Consider the following 17,477-nt stretch of genomic DNA (forward strand, 5'->3'; position numbering starts at 1 on the left):
TGTCAGTGGAAAGATATTCCTTCCTTTCTTTTTCTAGAAGAAACAGAAAACACCAACCAAATCTGTATTCAATAGAGAAAATATTTTGTATAATATGCAGAAACTATAGAACATGAAGAGATGTATGTTTATTAAAAATTCTTGATACTCTGCATAAGGTTTACCGCAAGAGAGATGAAAGTTTATCTTTGGAAGTATAAATTTTCACTTGTGGTATAAATTTGCTTGTGGCATGGCAGTGGTATTGAAGAGAGTTTTTGGGCAAGAAATCAAAATGACTTAAACACACTATATGTCATTAAGTAGCTCATTACTTCAGCCCTACTAAAAATGTAGGCATTTTCTGGTGAAATACGATATAAGAACATTGGCAGTTGCAATTTTCTTTGTGTAATAGAAAATACAGGTCTCTTTTGAGTCTTTACAGCAATCTCTACAAATGAGTTTGAAAAAACAGATTTCCAAATTCGGAATTTTGCATTTATAAGAAACTTTATAACACAAAGGATGATTTTGCATGTTGTCTTAGAAAAAATTGAGAGGGGATTTCTGAAGTTCATAAAAGAAAAGCTATCAATAGTTCTTATTCTTTAAAATAATCTAAGTAATTAAATGAAACAAAAATAACATTAGTTATTTCCTGTGTGTATAACTTCGTTAGTGTGTCATTTCTGTGAAAGCCTCTTGCATCTGCACATGTGTTTTTGCAGACTCTCACCAATCATTTTTTAACATATTTGTCAGTTTTGGCCAATTATGGCAAGAGGACAGAAGATCAGTACCTACAAATCAAATACAGAACAAGTGTTTAGGTGAAGGAAGGAGATACAATTCACTAATTGCTTTAAAGGGAACCTGTGCCCTTGGTTCAGTTGTATTATTGGACACCAGAAATCCTCTTTTGGCTCCATACAGTCATCTGTTGCTCAGGGAACTATTTATGCATATTGAAATAACTCTCACATTAGGGACATGTTTGTTCTTGTTTTCTTTTTAAACAACAATCAAAACAACCAAAAAAACCCAGTACCCACAGAAGGGAGGGCATCGTGGTGAAGGATGTATGAGTAGTGTTGTAGTCAGCTTAGCACTATTCTGTTGAATTTTCCCATCTGCTTCCAAGACTACTTCGTAGAGTGAATTTTTGCTGATTTCTGTTCATGAGTTAACTTTTATTTCATCCAGAATACATCTCTGTCATTTAAATAACATAAAAGTGTTATCTGAAAATACCTTACGATAAAGTCTGATTTTTAACTATATGGTAAATGATGTATATTCTGTTTCAAATGGCACATAACTTTACTTTTTAAGATGCAATTAAAAACGTAGAATAGAAAGAAATTGGTAATCAAAGCTTGGTGTTTCTATTGTGTCATAATATTGCTTCCAGTAAAGATGGGACCACCTTTCTATTGTACTAGTTGAAAGAGATGTTAATACACTTCAATAGAAGAATGAAGCGTAGCTATGTCCTCTTCAGAGGCCTGTTGAAATAGAATTAAGCACTATACTGCTTTACAAAATTCATTGACACAATACTGCTTGAGAAGCAGACCACCCACATTTAATAGGAAACACATTTGACTCCTGCTTGATTGTGTAATGTATGTCAGTTAGATCAGTGTGTGTGTGTATATATATTCGTGCACATAACCCAAACATAGTGCAGGTTGGGCCAGTTTAAGCAACTTGTAACTTGTGTCATGTAAAATCTGCGGATTGCAGTAAGTCACTACTGTTTCAGCTTCTCGTTTGCTTTTAATGAAGATTTTGATCTTAATAGCAATGCAGGATAAACAAAAAATATACCACACTTCTCTTCTGTCTTTCTTAAGCATTATCATGCCTTTAAATGCTGGAGGAAGGGTAGTAAGTTGCTTCTCATAGACAAACTTAGCTCTAATGTTTCTCACCAGTGGATCTGTTTTATGAGATACTGCAGACTGTTGCTATTATATAGAATGTTTTATATAAATAAACATTACAGTTACTGAAAGTGTACACTATAAATACAGAATGTATTTAGCATTTTCTGTTTTTTCATTTTTCCACTTCAAAAAAGCCTTTTTTATTGCTGTATTTTTAAAAACTATACCCATTTTTCCTTTTATCTCCTTTTTTTCCTTCCTAATCTTTGTATACTTTTTTTTGCACTCTCTCTCTGTCTTCCTTTCATTTCCTGTTTATAATTCTGGGCTTCATGCGTCTCATTTCTGAATATCATACTAGTCACTATCTGTCAGAGTGTATAGTATATATGCAATGGTTTAAAACAGTGTTACACCTAGATGCAACAGAGATCGCTACAAGTCTTGGTTATCAGCAATTGTAGACATGCATTTAGAGCTTGGATTCAATCAGGAGACTGTTGGAGAACTTCAAGAAAAATTCAAACTTTTTCAAATTGGTATTTTGTCCTATCTCTTTAATATTTCATCAGCACTAGAAATTGATGAATTTCTGTAACTTGGATTGTTGCGACTACATTGCTAATTGTCGTTTCAGTCCATTCCCCCTGACAGACCAGCTAACTCAAGAATCAGTCATGCGCTGGATACTCTGAAGGTTTGGGGGGAAGCGGAACGGGTTAGTGGCAGTGCTCAAGCTAGTAATTTGTTGAGGATCTCTGACGTTTTCTGTTTAACCCATGCCTCTGTTTCTTCATTATGTAGGACAACATTAACTAATCTTCCAAGCTATAGTAGTCTGAAAAGAAGTTGTGTGGTTTGTATCCGCATGGATGAGCTAATCTTGTGGTCCCTGGAAATACTTTTTGCCAACATTTTCTTCTCTTAGTAATAAATACCATGGACTGTAGCTCTTTGGAAATAAAAATTCACTTCAGCCTGTTCCTTTGAGGACTGCAGTGTTATCAGATGCTGTAGTGCATTTCTCCTCAACTGCCAGGTCATGGCTTAGAGGTAGGACAAACTTCATTTTACAGTTTTAAGGGCTGAGTAGAAGCAGACAAGAATTTGCCCAATTCTGCAGCATCATTCCTGTGGCAGATGGGGGAGTTGAAGCAGGTTCTCCTGAGCTGTGCGCTATTCAAAACCTCTACTCTGAATCTTACCAAGTAGACCATCTCCATCTGACAATTTCAGAAAAGCTGCATTGCAGTTCATTCTGAAGTCCGTGAGAGTGGTGACTGTTGTTAGGGGCAGAACTTGGGAAGAAAGGAGGGAGAGTTTGCAGAGGTGTTGAACTATCTCATACTCAAGAGAGTGCAAAGCAAAGTCTGAGAGTTCCACACATCTTTAAATGGAAGGAAGTGAAGAAAGCATTTCTGTTACGCTTTTCTCATATCCAAAATGCATTAATTTTTTTTGTACAGGACCCTTGGGAAAGGCCTTGTGATGCAGCAGTGTTGCTTTTTTCAAACATGTTGTCTTCCTCAGAGCTGCAAAAGTCTGGCTTCAGTTCCAAGTAGCTGCTTCTTTGTGAATCAATTAAATGCTGCCACATGGAGGGAAGTGATAACCTCTTTTGAGGCTAGGCAAGAAGATAATATGAGAACCCATTGAGTTTATCTCAGCGCCGCAGTTCTCATAAATGGCATCAATGCTGGCACTTGCTTACTGACTTTATGTAAGCACTGTAATTTAATGCTGGCTCTTGTTTTCTTCTTTCTTGGGCACTTATGTTTATTTCAATTACTTTCCTGGCCAGTTACTGTTTAATAAACTGAAATAAAGGCAGCAATTTTGGGAAATAAAATAAATTGTTGGCAGTGTGTTTTCTCTCTCCTTCTCACACTTCTCCTGTTCTTGCATTATACAAGCGATGAATTTAATTTTCCGTTCTTGAATGTAAGCAGCTGCTTAGCCCACCAGTCGCAAGTGTGATTGCATGTAACTTGATTGTGCATGATGGCTGTCAAGCATTTGTGAGTTCGTAGGCTCTATAGAAAGAAGAAAACTAATGCATTAGGTCACTTGGACCATCTCTTTCCAGCCCATGCACAGTTGTTCCATCCTGTCAATACTTTTCCGCTTTGGCCAGACTTACTTAAAGTACGTGCTAAAGTGCGCTGGTCCTCACTTCTTGAGAGGCAGCTAAAAACATTCAGATAAGTCTGTGAGCATAAAAGCAGTTTTCTCAGTGACTTTAAATGTTGCTTCAGGAGTGTATAATGAAAAAAGGGGCAAGTTGTGTAATTTGTAAGAAAGATGTGCTCATTGGAAAAGTTACTGCTACAGATATGATAACTTAGTTGAATGAGCTTTTTTTATAATGAAAATTAAGGGAGTCTTGCGTGGATTTCAGAAGTCATTACATATTCATGTATTAACAAGGCCCAAACCCTGATGTCAGCAAGAAGTATTGGACCATTTATAATCAATGTATTGAGTGTGATGTCCAAGGACTGTCTTTATCAATAGTGAAGATCCATCTGAGCTATGAAGTTAGAAGTGAAACAGAGGACTCTTTGTATCACGGTTGTACTAATCACTGTTTTCTTTGGGCTGATTCCTCCGTATGTGGAACTTCTCCAGTGTTATGACTGTCTGCAGGGTAGTTACTACAGTGTGCAGCGATGGTGTTCCTTTAGGGCCTAATTCAGAAGGGTGCGGAGCGTGCTTTACTCTCGCCATCTGTAGAGGAGGCTGGTGGTTACCCAGTATCACTCAGGCTCAGTTCCTGCATAAACAAAATATCCTAATGAACTTTCAATGGACTCCAGACAAGAAATATTTTCTTTACTATCGAAGGCCTATAAATGACAAAATTGAACTTTCACAGTGTGGTTTTAGAAGACATGAAGAGTCTAAGAAAGTATTTGATCCCTGACATTTTGAGAGGAAAAGCAGCTCAGCCACCAAACACAGACTGATCAGCGCAAAAATAATGTACATTCATCTGGAAAACGCATTGCTGCATGCGAGGAGAGCTGTGATTTCATAAAAATCTCGTAAACGGAATTCCAGAAAGTTGCATAGCTTTTCCTTTCCTGGCTTTGAACTTTCTTTTCTCCATTTCACAAGGGTTAAAAAGTGAAGTGAGAAGATGCCTCAAGCTGACTGCAAGTAAAATGTAAATAAATTCCTGCAGCGTTCAGGTTTCTGTCGTGCCAGTCCTTTCCAAACCCACAAGCTCCTTCGGAAGGGGAGAAATTTTCGTTGTTGATTCATAAGTGAGTTTTTCTTGGCGGCACGTGTGGTGGCGTTTGCCATCCAGATGGGCTCCCGAGGCACTGTGGTGAGGACTTATGTAACGGGATGTCTCGGGAAGGGGGTGGTTAAGGCAACAACCCTCCTTTTTCCATCTGTTCTGCTGCTGGTTCTGTCAGATCACATTGTGCTGCTGTGTAAAAGACAAACAGCTGTTTAATCAACTTCTCTGTAAAATTGTGGCTATCAAAAATGACCTGATATGTGGTTATTGGCAGCGGCTCCTTAAAATCAGAAGCATTTATTTCGATCAAGAGTTATTGCTTCAATTTAGGTGATTCCATTTGTTTTGAGCATCAGACTTTGATTTCAAACAGTAAGTTGATCCTTTGGCCATAAACACATCATATACTTAGGTATGTTCCATTCCAAAACAGAATGACGTCTGATAAACCTTGTGGGATTGTTTCTCCCAGTGAGTAAAAGAAATAGCAAGAGTCTTTGCTTGCTGACTGTGATCATAAATGAATGCTCTGACATTTTGAATGTGCTAAACTGAAAGGTAAATTTAACTCAAGACTTAAAAGCGTGGTATCCCGTAAGTGCATTTTTATTATGCAAAAAGAAGGTAATAGTTAGCATGAGTGCATTAGGTATTTTATTTGGAAGGAGATTGTTAGTGGCCGAGTAAGTCAAACAAGCGTTGGAGTCTTTAGGTCCTAATCTTCATGAAAAGCCATTTCGGATGAAAATGCTTGTGTAGTCTGTATGGAATGCTGCCACTGCAATTTTTAGCTGTACAGCTATAGCTATATGAAGTATGCAATTTTGCTTTCATACTGAGACCCAAATGTTGCATGAATACATATCTATTTTGGGAGGAAATGAAACATAGATCTTTTTTCAAGGTATCTTGTTTTGTTTGCTGTATCTTTTTGGATTTTTGCAACATGTTTTTTAGAGCAAGCAATGTGTTTTCTTTTAAAAACGGGGAAATAAGTAAGAGCAAATGTATGTCATTTGTCCAGTATCATCATAGTGGAGTACCTCTCATGTAACTTGTGAACTGAGGCAAGTCTGTAGTAGATGACACGAAGACTTTCCTATTTTCAGATTATAAAACTTCTGATTTGGTCTAGAATTATTTTCTTGTGGGGTTGATTGATTTATTTAATGAGTTAGACACTTCATGGTTTTGATAATTATACTCTGGTTATTAAACAGTTACATTTATGCAGCTGTTGATATTCTGTCACCATCAGAGAAAAGTGATCCAAAGGTCCGTACGGGAATGCCTTATGGCCACTGCTGTAACATGCCACTTCAATCAAAGTGTGCAACTAGGAACATCAAAAATACTCTATTCCTATAGTGATTAATTTGCTCACTTCCATTTCACAGCATATCGCTGGTTCTGCAGTTCTGCTAACCTTTTGTAGCACTTGGCACGTGCTGCAAGGGAGTCAGAGTTTGAGCAACATAAAATGCTGTCATTTCTTGCCGGAATGGTAAAATTGATGCTCCACTAGATGGCATTATTTGCATGCTTATAGCTGTCTCTTGAAGAGTCAAAATCAAACAGGTTCTGCTTTTGGTAAAATAGATAAAAATAGACTGGCTGGTTTTCCAGAAAGGTGGTAAGGGTGTCTGAGTGTAGGATCTCATCTGTTTTGGAAGAGGATACATTGGTGGAATCGGGAGATTCTAGATGTTAATTAGTTTTATTTTTGTTTTTGAAACTTCTGGTAGGGTCCTGCAGACCCACATTTTAATTTGTAGAACAAGAACATTTAAAATAACTTTTCATTTCATGTTTCTTCTGGTTCTGTGATTTGCTAAAAATGAAATATTCAGGCAAATATTCTAAATAAATATTAATAAATATTAATGAAATATTCTGAAAAATTAACTTTTAATGAAATAAAATTAGATGTTAAATATGCTGATAATTCAAAGCTAGTTATTATTTCTTTTGAGGAACAGTACATTGCCAGAATGAAATCTGAGCCAGATCTACACACACGCATCAAGAAAGTGCTTAGTTTTCTCATGTAACATTTGGTTTCAAAATGGTTTAAATCTCTTAAATTACAAGACATTCTATTTGTGTTTCACAGAGAGGAAGAACAGAGAAAGAGAAATCTCATGCCTTTTGGGTTGTACTGCTTTCTCATAACTTTTTTTTTTTAAAAAACCAAACAACCAATAAACAAACAAACAAAAATCTATCTAGATGTTGGAGACCACGTATTTTACCCGAAGAGGAAGGACTTCTAGCAATCACTTGTAAAAGGTGAATGTTCTCTTGCAGTAGGCCTTTGATCTGGTATGCTTGAGACAAATGCAAAAAATAAATGTGGTTACAGCCATCTGTCTGCATCCACCAAATCATCGGATCTGCAGTTTCAGATTGACAGAGAAAGTTGTAATGATTGAAGCAGTGAATAATTCATTTCCACTTTAATCTGTTATTAAGACACAAGCCTGTATGTGCAAACACTTTATGCTGTTTGGTAGATCTGTAAAACAAGTTCATTTCTGAAATGTTTCCTCAACATGATAGAGTAATCTGACTTTATTGAGGAAAACTTTCTTGCCTGTTCTTCCAAATGGTTTAGTGTTCTATTTGCTTAGAATTGTAATCAGCAGATTGTCTAAACAGTGTGATTAGCATTTTATAAATAGTTGCTGATTGTAGTTTAACACTTCTTCTGGCTTTCTTTGATGCTGGTACATCAAAATGCACCCTTTTGATCCCAGAAAGTATTCTTACCAGACAGATAGTTAATTTGAACTTGGCTTTGTTTTAGGAGCTGAGATGAGAAAACATTGTTTTAAATTGTTGGTTTTCTTGAAATAGCTAAAACATGCTGCTTTCATATATATTAGAAAGGAGATTTTAATTCGAAAAGGGAAGCAATGAGTGATAGGAACCCATGCTGTTCTTGAACTCGGGGAATTTTATAGTAGTCATAGTTTGGGGCAGATGGTGTCTTGGTAATTGTAAGACCTGTGTTACTGGGATTTTGGGGAATAGGAATGGGACGCTGATAGACTGATGTCAGTTCAGTCTGCAGAAATTTATGTCCACAGTCTCACTTCTATTCCAGTTATCTTGTAAAAGGTATGAAAATACAATGTTTAGTTTGGTTCCTTAATGTGCTGATGTGTGTATTTATCCAACACCCACATCATGATGGCATCTGGAAGCCAGGAGAATTATGCAATATGAGCAATACACTCCTGGAAAAAGCATTTTTTGGTGTCCCTAAAGTTAGTCCTTATTCCCTAAATTGTCTAATCACATGCTCACACTTAAGACAACTGACTTCACTGGTGTTTTTCACATCTGGAGTGTTTCCTCGAATGTGCCTGGCTTTTTCAATTGTGTTCTTAGTGGTATTTATGAATATCCTTCTGACATTTAATTTTCTTACTGTGGGTAAAGAATTTCTAGGTATTTGTGGTAAAGCAGTTGTAAAATTAGCAATTACGTGTTTTGTCATAAAGTTACCCAAGATAAGACTCCTCGTGATCTCTAGTACAGAGTTGAGTTCCTATTGTCCAAGTGGAAAGGGATTTGATTAACATGGAATTTTGAGGTTTATATATTATCACAACTTAGTTGAAGAGTACAATAAAATAATCCATTTTCTATGGAATCTTATTTGCAGAAATCCTCTTTAACCATATCGTCTGTACCTAGGAGAACAGGGCATTTCTTTTCTGTAAAAGCTGACAATTGAAAATTTCCTGAAAAAGTTCAGATTTTGTGAGCATTTTATAGTGTTTGATTTCAATATTTGACTGTTTAAAATATTATGGTTACTGACACAGGTTTAGTAAATCCTTCTTTAGGAATGTGTAGTAGAATAGGATTTCAGTTGTATTTGGGGCTGTTCCTAAGTACCCCCTGAATACAGTTTGCACTATAAAGTGTCCACACACTAGTCTCTAGTAGTCTATAAATTTATAGCTGTATGAATGTAATAGTTAAAAAAAGGAACTGTAGAAATAAAATGGAAAAGAGAATAATTGCTTGGTAGCTGAATTTTCCTTCCCTCCTCCCTCTCTCTGTGTTTTTAACAACTCCCCCCATCTCTTTTTGGATGTTGTTTAGCCTGTGGATGAGAACAATGTTATGGAAAGTGATGATCCGGTGACATGACTGACGTTCACAAGCATGTGACATTGGAGAAGCTGCCAAGGTTCTGCCATCCCACCAACTGTAACGGGGAGAGTTTTCCTTGAATGAGGATGATGTTGCCCTCCGCTCCTGCATCCCTTTGCCCAACCCTAAACACTTCTGAGTTTTGGAGAGGGAAACTGCCTCCCAGCTGTGGAGATCATACCCCCCCACCTCCCCAGCTGTCAAATGAGTAAACAATTACTCCCCTTAAAATTGTTTCAATATGGTCAATGCATGACCATAATTACGTTTGAAGAATTGAAGCCTGAAGGCGCAAGAAGTAACTTCAGAGGTGCTTAATTTTTTCCTCTGCTGTTCCAATACTTAATACAGCAGATTTTGTTGTCATACACTATTCATTTAATAAAAAGAACTCCAAATGTATGACCCTTATGTGAAAAAATGCATTTTGTTAGCCAAACCCCCAAATAATCGCCCCTCTTCCTGATTCTGTGCAGGCAGAATCTGAAGCCCTTGTTTTTCATAATATCCATCATATTCTTGTCAATTAAAAAAAGATTCTGTTCATCAGTTTAATAATTTGAATTTTGAATATGACATCCTGTTGCTTTTTCTCTGGACTTGAAAAATGATGTTGAATTTGGAAATGGAAGGAACAGTTAACCAAATCTGTTTGGATTACACATTTAATGTAAATATGTCTTTATTTTATACATGTGTCTGGTAGATTCTCCAGGGTTAATGCTTTCCCTAATCTTTTAAAATGTAACAATAACAGAGGGAAAGTGTGTGCCATCTCAGTATAAACAGCAGCAAAGGGAACTCTGCCAAGTCCATGAAAATAATGATTTACCTTTTAATTTTCTGAAGAAATCTGGTATTCGTGGAGAATGGGAAGCAGCACAACCTAGCAAAATCCCAATGCAAGCTACTGACATGAAGTTTGTTTTTTAGGAGGCTGATTTTGAATGCGGTATCAAGATGGAATAGTTCATGTCTGGTTTTGATATTGCAAATGTCTTCTCTTCCCCCTCAATTTGTTCTTAATTAAATTTCTTTACAATTTAATGTTTTATGTGGATTGTTTCGTCTGCTGACTGACTTCTGACCTTTAAGAAAAAGAAGATTACTTTCTCAGGAACATTGTTTTCATGGTTTTTTGTTGGTTTTTTTTTTTTCCCCATCAGCCCTGTTTTCAAAAAAAACAACCCTTTCTCCCCCTATTTTGTACAGTAGATGCCCCAAAAGTTTGGCAGTATATAATAATTTCAGTCATCATTGCTGATGATCTTTGTGTTTGTACCAGACCATCTTCACTGCATTTCCAAGCTTTTTTTTCTTTGAACCACAGAAAGATTTATTTTGCGGTGCACAAGCAGCTTTCTAGAACTTGTTGTGTCAGTCTTCTTTTTAGTTTTATAGGAACTTCGGCAAAAATATGCTGTGTTTCTAATCTAGGATGTGGAAGACAAAACTTAGTATGATGCACCTGTTGGCTTTTAAAGCTGACTTTACTTTTCCTGATGCACACATGCCTTCTTCCTAGGCTTTTGCTTGATAAGATTTGAACGTTGGTTCCTGCTGGCAAACAAAAGTGTTTTCCTTTTTGTGCATTTCAGAATAGCCCGTCTCTGTCAATTCTTTGTGCAGACCTTTTTGTCTCCCAAGCTGCTGCTAGTATGTATCTGGTCTATAGAAATCACTCAAGCTCTTCCAATTTGTTAAATAACTGAACTATTTTAAGTCTCTGGTGTGTTTTCATAGAAAGCTTTGTTTAGGAAGTGAGGTTCCCAAAGAAAGCAAACTTCAGACCCTTAATGTTTAAAAACAAGCACATCCTTTGTTTTGAATGTTACCGGCAACCATCCATTGTCCTAAATAAAAAGATCGTTAAAAACACAGTCAGACATCCTTAGATGATCTAAATCCTTTACTTCACTCTTCTTGTATAAGTGCATCTGTCTTCCAAAATACTGTTGTCTTTTTGCCAAAGTGCTGAATTATATCGCTGAATGTATTTTTTTTAATATGTTTTTTCGCAGGGTTGTTATGTGGCTCATAGATACCGTGCTGCTTACAAATTACAATGCTTCATGCTGCTTTTGACTAGCAAATGTTCCGAAAAAGTCAAATCCCTTCTCACTGAAGTATTTCTGTCTTCTCTAATATGGACTTCCCCGAGTTAAAGGTCTCCTTTTGCAGTATCTTGCTTTCGTGCTGTCTTTCTAACTTCTTCTGGTATTTGACATACTCAGAATGAGACAGCTGAAAGCTCTCCTGTGTGTGATCATTTATGGATAGAGAACAGAAAGTCAGCACGCTTCATTTTTCTAATACTGTTTGCACATGTTTTTGAGATGTATCTCTCTACTACAGGTAGAGAGGTAACATATTTCTAATGTTATGGAGAACTTTTTATCTGCTTAAAAAATATTCCACTGTCGTTAGCATTAGATTTTTCTTCAGTCATCGGTGGACTGTTATGAAATGTGGTTGCTAAAGACCTGTTCGTAGAATAACATTTTAGATTGTAATACCAACTGGATAAATTTATACATCTGAAATTCATTTAACCTTTATATCAACTATCTTTGTACTTAAGGGCTAATTTTTCATGCCTAATTTGCACATGCAGTTACTGTGACTGAGTATGCAGTTATGGTAAAAATCTGTGCAAACAGCAAGCATTTAGTCTATACTGGTTTTACACCTTCGACCACTGTAACAGCTAAGTAGGAATTTCGTGAATAAGGGAAAAGAAATAAGCACGCCTGGCCTTGAAAATCTGTGCCTGATGTCTTAGATATTTCTAGCCTAAATCTTCTTCTCTGGCTCTACCCTGTTTAGCTTGTTACTCATTTTCCATGCTTTCCTCTGTAGTCATGTTCTCTCCATGAAGGTGGTGGTCTCTCTATCCAGTATTTCATGGGCATTCCTTATCACATTGATTAAATGATAGCTTTTGTGATCAGTAAGTAGAAGAAGGTCTTTTCCTGTCTTCCCTCAATAGAGCAATTCCTGGGACATTTTATGTCACAGCACTGGTCCTCATTATCTTTCTCAAGCTCTTGTCCTACACAGCTTGGGTCTCCTGGTATAAACAGCTCACTGCACCTGAGACTATCTTGTCCCAAATAATTTATATTGCTTTTGATTTCTTTCTGAATTAAGTGACATCCTGGAATATCGCATGGATTACACTGTAATAGTTAAAATTCCTAGCTAGACTGCTTTTCTATGAGAGTTTTGTCTGACCTACAATTGATTCAGTCACTTCTCTAAATAGGGCAGCATACAACGTGGAAGTCATTAAAATGTATTTATGAATGAAATATGGACATTTTTTCAAAATAACCACAGAGCATATGACTGTGTTTTAGGTAGGACTACGCAAGTACTTTTGTACATACTGACAGCTGAAGTCGTACAAAGAGTTAAAGCACAGCTATTTTTATTGGACATTACTGCAAACATTTATAAACCCGTTTCTCTGTGTAGTGCATAGTAATAGATTACACTAAGAAATGTGGTCTTAGTGTTTACAATACAGAATGTGCTTTCCTTTTGCTGACACCTATGGAAAGGAAACTGTTGCACAGCAGCAGATGATAATTTCAGTTGATTTTCCTCTTTTCCTACTCCCACCCCCTTTTTTGAGACATAATGTAGGGGTTGTAAAGCAATCTCCAAGTAATGTGCTTGCTGTCACTTGTCAGTGAAAAATCTTGGGGCCTTTAAAGCGCTTTTGAATTAGCTTTTTGATGCCAGTGTTTTCCTCCTGTATGTTCTCTACTTTATTTCAAATTGCTTTTTGAACAGATCTGTAAAAAAATTTAGAGCATCGGAAAACAAATGTGTGTGAAAAATGATGATGACTTAAGAGATATACAGTACTCCACTTGACTTAGATCAGTAACCTGCACATTTCCGTTTCTGAGGACTCTGGGCTTATTTGTAATACAAAGGAAAAGTACAAAGCTCTTAGTTTGTGCAAACCTGGAATTTTGCGGCTGTAGGCTTCAAATCATTTGTCATACAGGAGCAGACCATATCCTGTTTGTAGGACTATACAAGAGCTTAAGCAAGTACTTCACAGGATCAGGATCCTATCTGAGAGTAAGACAGAAAACCCAGTAGGTTGAAAAGATTATTTTACTTTGCAGGGTATGGAAAGCAACTGATACCAAAAGGAAAATAAGAATCTTAAAGAGATCCTTCAAGCATAGTCATGTTGAGTAAAAGCATATATTACAGCTTTGGATTGTTTTTTAACTGCAGTATTGCACATCTAAATCTGGAAAGTTTAGGAGTACTGAAGTTTTAGAGAATGTTAAATGTTTAGATAGTTCTGTTTTAATTCACGGGTTTTGAACCTTCCTTTGGGTTTACTTTTTCAAGTGTTTTTTTTTCTGCAGCCATGAGGATTATAAATTTCTCTTAACATACATTCAAATGCTCTCAACTGTTGATGCTTTAAGCAAAATATAAACCACTCTGAAGCTTACAATGAAATGGTAAAAGTATGTAGCAATATGAGGAGGCCCTTGAAACAGCTGACAATGCACAACACGTTTCCTTCCCAGTTTTAAAGCCATTTGTCCAGATGTTGAGAGAAGTATTTCTTGTCATACCTGAAATAGTCTTTTTGCTCCCTCTGTTGCTTGTATAACTAGGCTTCCCCTTCGGGTGCAGAGGTTGCACATGATAATGAACCTGGTTTCAGCTGGCAGCAGGATTCAATCTGCATGAGCTTTGTTTCAAAATACTCAGTTCAACTCACGAGTCAATGTTGTGTTTATATAACAGTTTGGCAACTTAGCACCAAATGCTGGAAAGTGCATAATGTGGCTCTTTAAATGACTTAATGCTAGTAGTAACATTTTCAGAAGATTCTAATTTTGTATTGCATTTATATTGGATTCTGATGAATTGTGAACTGAGCTTTAAAAGAGGTTTTTTTTTAATAGGGAGTTTTATGTGGCTTCCTACTTATCAGACTTATACATGTTGTGGGGCACTATCAGTAAGAAATAAAGCTTTATCCAGTTTTGGCTTCAGAGTGCTGGATCCCTCTGTTGGTCAGCGTTGCACAGCTTGAATGTAACAGTGCAGTTTCCATGGATAGAAGTGTAGATCAGAAAATTTCATAGACTGCTGACATTTTTAAATACATAACTGTGCATATGTATGATTACTTAATTTTGTGAATAGTTGTTGAAATCACATCACTGTATAGCTTTGGTGTTTTTCGTAATGTCGTTGTATTCCTTTAGGCAGTTTCCTTTAGGCAGTGTCAAGCATGAGGGCAGTTCTAAAATTTTCAGAGTTGCTTTGTTCACCTTGTGTGTGTGACAGTGTATGTCATCCTTGCGTTTTCCTGAAAATACGGATTTATGCTGATTATCACCCCTTTGTGTTTCTCTCTAATAAGGTCACCTATTTTACAAATTTGGAATCACAGAATCTGACTGGTATCGAATCAAGCAAAGCATAGACTCCAAATGCCGAACAGCTTGGAGGCGGAAACAGCGAGGGCAGAGTCTTGCCGTGAAAAGCTTTTCAAGGCGAACACCTTCATCATCGTCTTACAGTGGTTCAGGTAAAAAACCAAATGAACCCCCCAAAACCCACAAAAACCAAAGAAACTCCAACAGAAATGGAAACTTACAGCAATAATGCCATTTGTTTTTCAATATACCTGAAAATTATTTTGATCTTAAGTTATATTTACAACAGGTGCATGTAGTACCCACAGATGTGAGTATTTTTGTGTAACAAAGGTAAATGGAGAAACCCATGTTTCTCATAATTGAATTTTTGGAGTGGATTTTATATTAGTGCATTTTTTTTTTTGGAAGTACCATTTATCATTGGCAAAGAGGCCTCTCTGTGACAGAGTATGTATGTCTACAGTGCTCCTCAAGGAGTGTATCCATCTACTAAGTGAAGCCAACCATTCGTAGTTAAATCATCATGGGCCTTCAGTGCAAGCCAACCACCTCCTTGTACATTTGGAGTCCTTCACAGCCTCATGGGGCTTGTACCAAAGTAGATCCCTGGTAGGATGAGCTTCTAATCCTGTTTTATCTACAAATTGCAGTCACACTCCTGGTTGCAGTGCATTAATGATCCTAGAAAGGAAGTGAGGTGTGTGTGTTTGTTCACAAAGAGAAGAGGGAGAAGGGAGTCTGTCTCTAAAACAGTACTAAAATACAGATTTGCCAGAAATGAAAGTGTAGTATATTCCAGTGTGTGAGAGAGATTGGCTTTGTTGATTTGTACGTTACCTGAATGCCTGGCTTCACGGAGATGCTTGAGAATGTCCATCCACATGTGTTAACTGAAAAAATTCAGCATGTGCAGCTTTGTGCTATCATACGGGTTTTTTTACCATGTTCAATTTTTTGAGTAGAAGGTCAAAATGTTTCTGCAACCGATGTTTGTAAGAGGAGTCAAGTGAATAAATCTTTCTCAGTGCGTTCACACTATTTAGTAGGACGTGCTAAATTTTGTTCCTGAAGTATTTTCCTCTGAAGAAATTAAATATGTTGTAGGTGATTCTATATTTCCAAATAGGTATGTAGGCATGAATAATAATAACAAATGAAAAATACTGACCTAAGAAGTGTTCTCATAGGACTTTTCTGGCTCATGCTTTTAATATAAAGCAGTGTTATGGGACATTTGTACATCATATATTAAAAACAGTGTTTTGGAAGTGAGCCCAAAGAAAAGGAAGTAAGTTTATTTGCCTGCATAAAATTTTTGGTTGCATGTTAACACTAACCACTGTATCTCATGCAAAGAATGCCAAAATCTGCTTTCAATGGAAAATTTTATGTGCTGGAACTGGGAATCATATCCAAAATTCTCAAATTAAAACAACTAATCAACGTAATGATAACCATAAGCCATATATGTTGATGGGATTTTTATTTTCAGTCTCTTAGCAATCAGTATTTTTGAATAAAAGTGCAGTACTAAGTGGATATTATGGGCCTGTGCTCATTAGACTGTACTCCTTGACTGTTGTTGAGATTTATTATTAAAAAATATTAATCCTTAATCTCCTGGTTTGGAGATTTGTGGAGTCCAGTGTAGAGATGTAAAACACACACTCAGGCTCAGTGAATTCTTGTCTTCAGAAGGCCATAAGATAGTAAGTTTTGGTGGGGTTTTTTTGTTGCAGTGAAGCTGAAAACTCAATTTTTTCCCCCTAATTCCACTAACCTGATTTGTGAGTAAATTGTTCCATGGGTACAAAGACACCTGAATTAACTCCCGGGATTTTAGCAACGTGCTATCTGAGCAGGTGGGAGTAGTGTGGTACAGACACACACGAGCTGGTTCTGCAAGAGCCATATTTTGGGTTGCGTGCCCTGGCTAGCTCATTTAGCTGGAGTTGAGCTGGCTGCCTTTGGTACATAAAGCTCCAGGATTTTCCCAGGAGTTTTTATGCCACGTGGGTCTCCCACTGGACAGGCTATCTCATCTCCCAAGTCCCCTAGATAGCAAAGAGGTGACTGCATGTCCTTATAAAGATGTCTTTAGTCCTGAAGATGATGAAGGTCAGCTGAGGCATCTTGGCATGTTGTTGGCAGGACTATAGACTGTGCGGCCAAAAGTAGAGTACCGGCAACAACATTAACAGCTGCCTTTGGTAACGGTATGTGAAAATGTTCCTGTGGATTCAGAGTCTTTTGTTAATTTTCTTTAAAATATTGCTCTTACTCAGAATGTCATTGGCATAATTTTCTGGGAGGCTGTAAAGGTGTTAGATGAATTCACCACTACATTCGCACCCACTGTGAAAAGTTCTTAGAAAAACAGACCACTTTTCAGAATCAGGTGGACCTTTGAAAAACTAATTTGTGTTCCAAAATCAGGTGGGAGTGGTATTTCACCTGAAGAAAGAAGAGGAGGTATGAGGAAAAACAGGAGAGTGGGTTGAGAGGCCAAAGGAGTATATAGGGGAAAAAAAGAAAAGAAAAGATGCAAGGAAAAAATGTAGATTCACACATGTTTAAAAAGGTAACTTTTGCATGGCAGGGCTGTAATTCCGCCGCTCTGTTCAGGTAACTTCATGAACCATTGCCTTTCTGGTTTGACATCCCTGGAACCCCTCAATGGAATTACAGCATCATAATTCACAGGCATCTGTTCCTTATTATATGCACTGTATAGTGGATATAGCAGAATTACTGCTGCCAGCT

At 37.0% G+C, this 17,477-nt stretch overlaps 1 protein-coding gene across 2 annotated transcripts in view; it reads left to right on the plus strand.

The window, feature by feature from the left end:
• The window catches only part of BANP (BTG3 associated nuclear protein), a 138,326-nt gene that overhangs the window by 39,153 nt on the left and 81,696 nt on the right, over positions 1 to 17,477 (plus strand). For both annotated transcript variants that reach the window (XM_009573734.1, XM_009573732.1), the window contains exon 7: positions 14,696 to 14,863. In XM_009573734.1, the coding sequence (XP_009572029.1) occupies positions 14,696 to 14,863 (168 nt within the window). The remainder of the gene's footprint in view (positions 1 to 14,695; positions 14,864 to 17,477) is intronic.

Source organism: Fulmarus glacialis, unplaced genomic scaffold, assembly GCF_000690835.1.
Source record: "Fulmarus glacialis isolate BGI_N327 unplaced genomic scaffold, ASM69083v1 scaffold1803, whole genome shotgun sequence".
Classification (NCBI taxonomy): Eukaryota; Metazoa; Chordata; class Aves; order Procellariiformes; family Procellariidae; genus Fulmarus; species Fulmarus glacialis.